At 33.3% G+C, this 10,685-nt stretch overlaps 1 protein-coding gene across 1 annotated transcript; it reads left to right on the forward strand.

The window, feature by feature from the left end:
• Window positions 1-2,933: 2,933 nt before the first annotated feature.
• LOC126686864 (uncharacterized) lies at window positions 2,934-10,173 on the forward strand. Its single transcript, XM_056106302.1, has 4 exons — window positions 2,934-3,198; window positions 4,292-4,435; window positions 9,894-9,956; window positions 10,018-10,173. Exons 1-4 carry the CDS (start codon window positions 2,935-2,937, stop codon window positions 10,171-10,173), a joined length of 627 nt encoding a protein of 208 aa, XP_055962277.1. The 5' UTR covers window position 2,934.
• Window positions 10,174-10,685: the final 512 nt, after the last annotated feature.

Raw genomic sequence — 10,685 nt, forward strand, 5'->3', positions numbered from 1 at the left:
TGGTGTAAAGGATTCTGCTAATAGTCCTCTTGACAAATTTTTGTTGATATTGTGATGTCACATTCACACGTGCATGTTGATTTTTTTTTGTCGGAAAATAGTTTCATTTAAAATTAAAAATCGACTACAAAAGTCTCCGGTGTAACCGTAAAAAAACGGACTAGAAAATTACAACAGATAAAGCTGTATGACAACTAATGTGTCAGCCAAAAAAGATCAAAAAACTAGATGTAAAACTAAACCTAGCTATATGACATAAAATTTATAAATCTAAAAGTTACAACAAGAAATCCTTAGATCTACAAAGATCGTCGAGAGTAAACATTCAAACTGTAAAAATTAAATTTATAAACAAATCTTAAAAATGGAAACACAAGTAAAATCCAAACTTTGTCGGTACCATTTTTTTTGAACGACTCCTAAATGAAAAACCACCAAGCGATTTGAGAGCACGCAAAAATCCGGACTGTAGATCTTAAGATTTCATAACGAAATCAAGAGGAATACCTTGTAAAGCTTCCCATTTAAAGAAGAACAATCCATTTAGGGTGAATAAAAATCCATAAAAGGGTAGATGAAACCATGGGGAGAAGAAAATAAAAAAATATTAGTAATATAATAAACACTATTTATTTATGGTAGAGTTAGAAAATATAGAGGGTGGAAAGGGAGGGGAGGTAATTTTTGGCCGAAAAATGGCCAAAAACCACCTCACACAGAGGGCGGCGCTGATATTAGGTTAACCAGAGGAGAGGTGGGAAGGTTGGGCAAGAGAGTTTTTTCTTTTCCTTAGTGGCTGAATTAGTTAGTTGATCTGCATGTTGATTTTATATACAAATCAATTGTATATCTACATATTTTACAAATCAATTGTATACCTACATATTTTAGTAATGTGTTTCTTACTATTGGTTTTATCAGAAGACATAACTTACTCAGTTACTCTATCAGGTCTGACTTTTCTCAAAAAAAAATTAGCCGAGTTACCGCCTACTCAATTATAGCTCCTTTTAGACTATATTTTCTTCTTCCAGATAGCACATGTAAAACACTTTGATTTACTTGTTTTTAAAATTATAAAATCCGCAGCAACTTAATGTTGTTATGTACTTTTGTATCAGTAAGTTAAAAATTTCCAGATGTATTTATAGTTGTGTATGGTTGATGTTGAATTATGGTCATGTCAATCGTTTATTCAAAAGTATATATTTCAAGCGTACTTTGGATTCGAAAGTTAAATATTTATTATCAAGGCGTCGATGAGTTGGTAAGGCGCTCTTCTAACTTAAATGAGGTCGCGGGTTCGAACCGTACTCATGTATGCAGCCGTTTAAAACTTGGTGTCAGAGCTTTGCCTCCAGTAAGAGACCTACCCGGCTCGAGTGAGGATTAGTCTGAATGTGGAAGGCTTAAAGGTGCATTTTCATAGTTGGAACCCGTTCAGGACACCTCATGATCAAATCAAAAAAAAAAATATTTAAGATCTCATATCTTGATCACGTGCTTGATTTCATTCGTGACAAAACTCTTTTGTTACTTTGTACTTTAATTGATTAAATTTAAACTAAAATTGTGAGTAATTAATTTTAGGGGTCACTGTACTTTCCAAAAATTGTAAAATGGTGGCCGAATTTCAAAACGTAACATTTTGGTTACTAAAAGATTCGACTATGATAGGATAGACATATTTTTTGTCACTGGAGAAAAAAAATCGAGTCTGATTTTCGGTTGGTTATGTGTATATATAAAATATAAGGTATTTTTTGTCATAAATAATTAAAAACGGATTACAACATATACATAATTTAACGAGAAACGTTTAAAACTTCTGAGAATCATAAATTTGAAAGTTAAATAACCATTTTATTATGTTTTAAAGTCCAGTCAGCATTTTAATATTTCTAAAAAGTACAATGCGGTCTCTAGAATCAATTACTCATAAAGTTATAAAATTTAAAATTTTCGTAATAAATAAAAAATAAAAAAATTGAATTTTTTAATGAATGAAAGCATATAGAACTCTAATTAGTACACACTATAAAAAATACTCCCTCCATTCTCTATTAGTTGACGTTTTAGGTATGTGCACATAGATTAAGGAATGTAATTATTGTGCATACAAAATACTATACTACCCTTATAGTAACCCCTTATAGCATTTATTAGCTCTGTAGTTTTCTAAAAGTAATTAAGGGCAAATAGAAATAAAGGTAAGTAAAATGCATTAGCAGATGGAAACGACATGTAAAATGTAATAAATTTTCTTTCCTAAAACATCAAGTAATAGAAAATGGAGGGAGTACTGTATTTGGTAATAATAATTTTGCAGGTAATTTTTTTTCTGCTAAAAGACATTTTGTAGCAATAATTTAAAAATTACTGCCATTAGTTAATTTTTTTTTATGAACCGAAATATATATTAAGCCACAAGCGGTGGCGAAGCCACATGGTTAGGAAGGGGTCAATTGACCACCTTTCCAAAAAAACAAAATCGAACTGGCATATTGAATTAATTAGACTAAACAATGCAATTAAATTTACTTTTTAATATAAATTGACTATCTTATTTTTATATTTTACATAAAATATTAAATTTGCCCCCCGTTTTCGGAAAATTTCTAATTTCGCCCCTGGCCACAAAAAATGGCATTAGTTAAGTTATTAGTAGCATTTTAAAGCAAATTTTACTACCAATTACTTAAAATAATGTTTTATTATCAGTAACATGTTACAATTGTTTTTTGACTATATGTTAATAGTAACAAAATTTGCACTATTAGCGTCAAAATTATTTGCTACTAATTCTAAGTATTCCTTGTAATCATAATCATTAACAATAATATGTTAAGAATTATGGGTTAAAACTTAAAAGTAATAAACTCTCTATAAATATTGCCTCAGCTTATTTCAAAGGTCACCATTCTCACAATCAATATGGCTCTATCTTTGTCTTCCGCAATGTTCATCGTTTGCTTTTCCATTTTTGTGCTCGCTGGAGATGCACTGCGCGATGTGCCCGAACAAGCGTCGATGCCGAACACGACGCTGAGCCAAGATATTCCAGCAGGAGAATATATTCAAGTAGCAAATATAATGGGTTTTTTGCAGCGAACAAATTGGACCGGTGACTGTTTTCAAGACAACACTGCTTGGGTGACAAAAAATAGAGATTTTTCCACCGGTTGGATTATTGTTGAGGTAAAGTTCACTAACATTTTATTTGATAAACCATTTTATATTACCGGGAAAAAAAAAAGCAAAAGATTTATTGACTAAAACTCCTAGTTTATTGTTAGAGTTTTATTTATTAAAAATCAATAGGTAACTAATCAAAATTAAAGGAGAAAAATATCAAAACGTAGGTGAGTTGGTAAGGCACTTGCATAGATTAAATGAGGTCACGGGTTCGCACTATATTCATAGATGTAGCCGTTTAAAATTTAGTGCTAGAAATTTGCCTTCCGTAAGGGATCTATCCGGTTCGGGTGGAAAGTAGTCTAAATATAGGGGGTGTTTGGTTCAGCTTTTTGGTGGAACTTTTGGCTTTTGCTTTTCAAAAAGCTCCACCAAAGTGTTTGGTGAGAAATTTTTCAGAGCTTTTTGGAGCTTTTTGAACCAATAGCTGCTGTTTGAAAAATTCCATTTGGAGCTTTTTGCCAACAGCTGATAGCTGTTTCATTATTTAGACAAAATTACCCTTACTAGAATATATCCTTTTTTTATATATAAAATTATTTAAATTATTTTTAAATACTCTAATCATTTATAAAGTATATAAAATTATTTTATTTATATTAAAATAAATATAATTTAATAATTTTTTGAAAAATTTATTACAGATTTATAAAAAAAAAATATCTAAATAAGTTTAAATTAAATATTGCTTCTTATAATAAAATAATTATTAATACTTTTATTAAATAATATATGATATAATATATTCATAATTTAATATATAAAAACAAAAATTATGCCCTTTACGGTCATTTTATATATAAACAGCTACAGCTAATTAAATCTCACCAAACACTAATGGTCTATTAGCTATCAGCTACCAGCCAACAGCTAACAGCTATCAGCAACAGCTAACAGCCACCAGTTATAAGAAACAGCTGAACCAAACAGGCCCATAGAAGGTTTAAAGGTGCCGTTTTATAGTTGGGATCTTTTCAAAAATTTCAAAAATAGAAACATTAAAGGAGAAAAATTAGAAATATTATTAACTTAGGCTAATTGAACGTGCTGTAATTTTTGAATTAAGTTCCAGCAGTAATTCTTGTATTTTTTGCAGACTGACAATGAGATAAGCCATACATGTACAGAATCTTATGAATTTATGATAGGAAGTCAAGTAATAGCAGCGAGAACTATCTATGTATCTGGAAGGAGTCGGCAAGAAATTCAGTTCTCTCCCACAGCTGAACAAAAACGGGAAGTAAGTTTTCACTTATATTAAATAATATGTGTCACTTAACTTATTTATTATTACAAAAGAGATTATTTTTTATTTGGTTATAAAAAGGATATCGAGTTATATTTTTTATTACAACGAAATGCTACTTTGGTGAGCCGAATTTTATTAAAAGTTAAAATATGGTTAAAAAGTTTTAGGAACAACAAATTTGATTGTGCGTGTTGGCGTAATGTTATCTTTTTCATAACGACTTTTATCAAATATATGGCTGTATTAAACCATAACTTTTAATAACGATCAAAATATAGTTGTGTAAAATAAAAATTGGTAAGAAGTCATGTCGTTGTTAAAAGTAAACTTTTTGCAAGGACATTAATTAAAATTTTATTTATTAAAGTTTTTGTGTTGAACCAGTAACGACCACCTCTACTATAGCTCGGTAGGGTGTATAGAACGGCATCATTCTGAGAGTGCGGCGTCGCAGCAATTGACCTGGGTTTTGAAATGGAAAAGTTGGATGTTATTGAAATTGAATGGCTGTTGATATATATCTGAAGCAAAATAACAAAAGAGTTTCGTTTGGTTCCTTTTTTTATGAATAAAAGTATATTAAAAAACACAAAAGTTGGCAAAACCAAAACTCTACCCTTTCGCACAAGAAGTGGCACACTCAAGGATGCACACTAGAGGCTACGGGATAGAGGAAGGCAAATCAAAAGTCTGAAAATAAAATACATCGAGGATTTCTAAAAAAATCTAAGCCAGAATAACAAAAACTCCTATTACATATTTTAAAATGGAAAACCGCCTTTGAGAAGCAGTTAAAGATAATTGCCTCATAACTTGTTGAAGTATTTGAGAAAATGCGCTCGTTTCTGCTCTTCTATATTTCCCATACCACGAAATACCATAAATTTTGCCATAAAATCTTGTACATGCCTCTGTCCACGATACTATGCCAGTGAATTAAAAAGCCTGCAAAGCTCTTCGGAAACGTCCAAACTATACCCACCCTATTAAGTATACCGCACCAAACACATCTAGAGAAAACACAATGTATAAGAATATGTTCTTGATTCTCCACAACCCCTCAAATAAAACAAAGAGAATTCTCCATGGTTTCTTTTTTTATTAATGACAAAAAAAGATGGGTAAGTATTAAAGCCAAGAGTTGACACAGACACAAGTTTTCTACATTTATTGTTATGAAAAGTATAGTTTTTGTTCAACGACTATGATATAAGTTGTATTAGACCTTTAAATATTGTTTTTTTATGGTTGTAAAACAAATATATTTAAAAACAATAGCAAATAGTCGTGAAAAAATAGTTTTTATAACGATTTTAATAAAAATTATAATAGAATGTTACTTTTATTAAAAGACTCAAATGCACCAAAAATCACCAACTTTCGCGTGTTTTTGATATTAATCTTTTAATTTTAGCATATTTAACATGAATTTCCCAATTTTTTGCAATTAAAACCACGTGTGTTTTCTTTTGAAAAATAGTGTAATTTTACATCCAAAACGGTGTCGTTTTAATCCAAAACGGTGTCGTTTTAATCTAAAACGCTGTCGTTTTACATCCAAAACGGTGTCGGTGTCTTTAATTGGAAAATTTTGAAAGTTCATGTACTTTTTTGCCAAAATTAAAAGATTATATTAAATACCAAAAACACGCAAAAATTGGTGATTTTTGGTGCATTTAAACCTTATTAAAATATGCACATTTAAAAACGGCACTAGAAAAGTCATTATAAAAAATGCATTTTTAATAACGACTTTAATACACGTTGTGTTAGAGCCATTCAAAAAAATACTTGTAATAATGATAATTTTTACGGTTATGAAAAATGTATGTTTAAAAACGATATTAAAAAATCGTTATGAAAAATATATTTTAAGTAATGATTACAATAAGCATTGTGATAGCTCTTTACTAAAAATTACTTTTACTAATGGTATTCTTTGTTGTGAAATAAATACACTTAGAAATGACAATAGAAAAGTCGTTATAATAGATATATTTTTTTACAACGACTTTAACAAATGTTGTGATAGAGCATTACTAAATCTCACTTTTCTTGTAGTGTTTAGGATAATATGTTATACATCTTTTCGGAATTTCAACAATGCCATGTAAGCAAAAACGATGCTTTAGTGCGAAAACATTGTCTTTTATATGAGTGACCTTTTGTTATAACAAATTGCAAAGATGAGTGACCTTTCCATAAATAAATAAAGAACATCACTCTTTTTATAGCAATAGGTAAGTTCAATGATTCAGAGAGTTTAATATTCAAATTTTCGCTTTCAGCCATAATTTAAAAATTTAGGTGATTTCCGATAGCACCCCAATTTTTCAATTTACATGTCTTTTAAAAAGTGCCATATTTATACACCAACTGTAATACCCCAAAATATTTAATAAGCTAATTGGACCACGTGTCCAGTTTTGATTCGCCAGAGTGGTGATATCAGAAGAATTTCTGAAAAGATAAAGTAAATAAGTTTCAAGTAGGTCGGTTTTGAGAAATTAACTGTGAGAAAATTAAGGCTAAATTTCAATTCTAAAGTTAGAATTGGAATTAAAAGGAAAAATGTCAAGAAAGGTCCAAAATAAAATACAGGGACCAAAGTGGTAATTTAGCCACTTTGTGTCGAAAATGGAAATTTTGGATTTTGAATGGAAAGTATTAATATCGAGCTTCGTATTATTTATTGGATATAAATAATACGTATAAGTTATAATTTAAGAGTTTATTGATTTAGTTATGGACTAAATCGTACAAAAGAAAAGTTTAAACGATAAATGATAATGAATAAAAAGAACAAGTACCAAAGTGATATATTTTCCAAAATATATATAGAGAGAAACATGAATCAGAAGAAGGAAATGAAGAATCGAGAGAAATTGAGAGATATAACGCCGATTACGATCGTTTCGCCGCCGTTTCTCCGTTCGACGTCCGATTCGAGCGATTCAAGCGGCGATTTCTTCAGAATTGGAAGCTCTATCATCTCCGACCATCAAATTAAGGTAAGAAGTCGGGTTTTGGCATGAAAACGATGGGTTTGTTGGCTGTTTTGATTAGAATCGAGTTTAGGTTGTAATTTGATGTTTTTGAGTTTATTATGGCGTTTTTGAAGAAACCGGGTTATGGGTATTGAGCGTGGGTATGTTTAGCACGTCGGGATTGTGGCGAAACCCCGGAAAATCTGATTTCCGGGGCTGTGCACGTGGTACACGACCGTGTACCACTGGTGCACGAACGTGTACTTGAAGTACACGAACGTGCACCTAGCAAGGTACACGAACGTGTACCTGAAGTACACGAACGTGCACTTTTCCTGGTACACGAACGTGTACTAAAAGTACACGAACGTGTACTCTTGAGGTGCACGAACGTGTACTTGGTTTTACGATCGTGCACCCACCAAAACGCACACCCGTGCACCCCAACTCGCCCCCACGCGAATACAAGTTGTAATTGACCTAGGTGTTTGACGTTTAAAGTAACTGGACGCTAAAGGACAGATTTCGGACTTGGAAAGTTATTAATCTCGAGATTATCTCGACATTTTAAATGAATAATAATAATGGGAAACGTCAAGGACGTTAAGCGATTCTCATTTATGAGAAATGGTATTCGCTAAGTCGTCTATACGACTAGAGATATCGAATACGTAAATAAGTGTAAAACAAAACTAAATCTTAAAACTTAAAAGTATTATACGTATAGGAATACGAGATTCACGTCTAATCATTAAATGTTAATTATTTATCAGACGTGTCAGCGAGCAGAGAGGTCAGTAGACGTGGGATAGTGAGGGCATATCATTTCATCGACCATATTTGTGATTGGATTGCGGTCACCGTGAGTTGCACTTTACTTTCGTGTATTATATATATAAAATCATTTTATATAGATATGTATACTGGTTTTACGCATCGCATGTTAGATGATTTGATTAAATATTATATGTTTCTATCAAATGTATATACGAGAACTAGTATGCGATCCGAAGAAACTAGCTACCTATTGGGTGTCAATAGGCTGTGTGATCACCAGTATCGAGTCAGTCTAGTGTGTTTGCATTTGAGAAATGACTTGACACAGCTGGGAGCTGTTGATGAATATGAAATTTACGATTGGGTTATGATTTCGATACGAGAGTGAACTCGGCTACGGTGTAGCCTGGAAGTCCCCGTATCTAGTGGCTGGGCCACCAGCGAGTTGGACTCGCAATTGATATTTACGATTGGGTTGAATGATATATGATTATTCGAGAGATGTGTCGCATGCTAGAATATTAGTTTCGTACGGATCAAATACCTGTTTATATGTTTTATATTATTGTTTTCTTAAGATGCGATGCTATGTTTTTATAATAATACCGTTAGTAAATGCAAACTCACTCAGTATTTTCCCAAATACTGACCCCTCACCTTTGATGTCTTTCAGGTACTTAGTGTGTGGACTTAGCTAGAGGCCAATTTTGAAGTCCAGAAGTCAGCTGTATATGTATAGTTTCTGACTTCTGTGAATGCTGCAGTAGTAGTCCTGCATTGACAGAGTCGTAGCCTAGACAGCAGTGTATTTTTATTGTACATATCCCTGCTGTCCTGTTTATAGGTTTTTGTAGGCTACGTGTTTTATATGTTGTGCACGGCACCAGATGCCGGTGATATGTTGGATACACTAACTGATGGATATAGTACCGCGAGGCCAGTTCGTACAAGGTACGGTAACTAGAGCCCGCGAGGTTTTTGAACAGTTAGTGTAAATGTTTGTGTATACATGTTATGTATACTTGCTTCTGTTGCTTTGTGATAATTGTTTATTATTTGAGAAAAATTAATTGTGATTTTAGGCTTGCTACGGGTTCCGGAGCTACCACTCCCGTTCCCTAGCGCCGGTTGCGGCTCAATATTTTGGGTCGTGACAATGTTGGTATCAGAGCAGTTGGTCCAGTTACCACTGCAGGTTTGTTTTGATGATTGTTTGAGAGCAGTTGGTCCAGTTACCACTGCAGGTTTGTTTTGATGATTGTTTGAGAGCAGTTGGTCCAGTTACCACTGCTAGTTTGTTTTGGATGTCTGTCTGAATTGTGAAACTCTGTCAGTAAGTAAACCTAGGAACTACTGCAGCAAGAGAGTCAAACCTTAGTTGTTTGCATTTGATTGATATGTGCATTATTAGTAAGTTCCATAACGCGCGCGAACGTAGATAGTTAAGTGAATAAAGTGATTAATATTTGCAAATGCGAACTGCTAAGGCAATTAAGTGTGTATTGCTCGTTTAAGGAATATTAGGTGATTCCATATTTATGAATTATGTATAAACTGATTGAAAGTTTAATATTTGTGATACCTTATGAGATGATAATGAAGTTAAGCAAGGAAAAAGGGGCTTAGATGGTCGGTGACGTTACGAATTGTTTCTTTTCAGCATGTCTGGGCAAAATGGAGCTCAGCTACATGCTGCAGAGAAACAGGAGGAAGCGCCTCCTATATATCAGAATGGACTTCATAACGAAGTAGGCGGACCACCAGAATGGATTCCACATAGATATTAGGAGATCATCTGAGATATATCAGAATGGTTTCATATCACTATCAGAAATTGGCAGTTCTTCTAGGGTTAGAGGTAGAACTCACTTGCTTGAAATGAAGCACAGTGAAGAAAGTGAGGAGGATCCAGAGGACTTAGGAGAAGAAGAATTGTTAGATGAGTCAGACGTTGAGGAGTATTGAAGTGAACATTTCTGGTTCAATGTGCGGAGGTACCGCAATTTGAGAGAAGATAGAGGGCTAGTAAATGGCCAGGCACAAGTGGTTTTGAATCAGGTTAGGAGGCAAATGCGCTCCTTTTCTAGAGGAATACTACCAGTGGGACTGTATTCCTCTGACTTTCTTCGCATGGACGAAAGAGTTCCAGACCTTAATGAAGATAATAGGACGGTTAACTGTAGATAAATTAGGGGTTTGGGACTCGAATTTGATGAGCTATATGAGTATGTTCACGAGCACTTTGGGACGCTCACTATGATGGCCCGTAAGATCGAGGCTGACTGCGAGTGGGATGGAAATCCTGTTCGACCCTACTTTTTCAGACGTGCGTTCTATCCAGATTATACTAGTTGATCCTCTGGTATTAGGACTAACCCCCACTCCGTGCATAGAGGCGGAGTCAACTCCAGTAGAAGAGTTAAGGGTCGACACATTGAAATAGTTACTAAGAAACCTAGCGTTCCACATCAGCACCC

This window comes from Mercurialis annua, linkage group LG6 (assembly GCF_937616625.2).
Source record: "Mercurialis annua linkage group LG6, ddMerAnnu1.2, whole genome shotgun sequence".
NCBI lineage: Eukaryota > Viridiplantae > Streptophyta > Magnoliopsida > Malpighiales > Euphorbiaceae > Mercurialis > Mercurialis annua.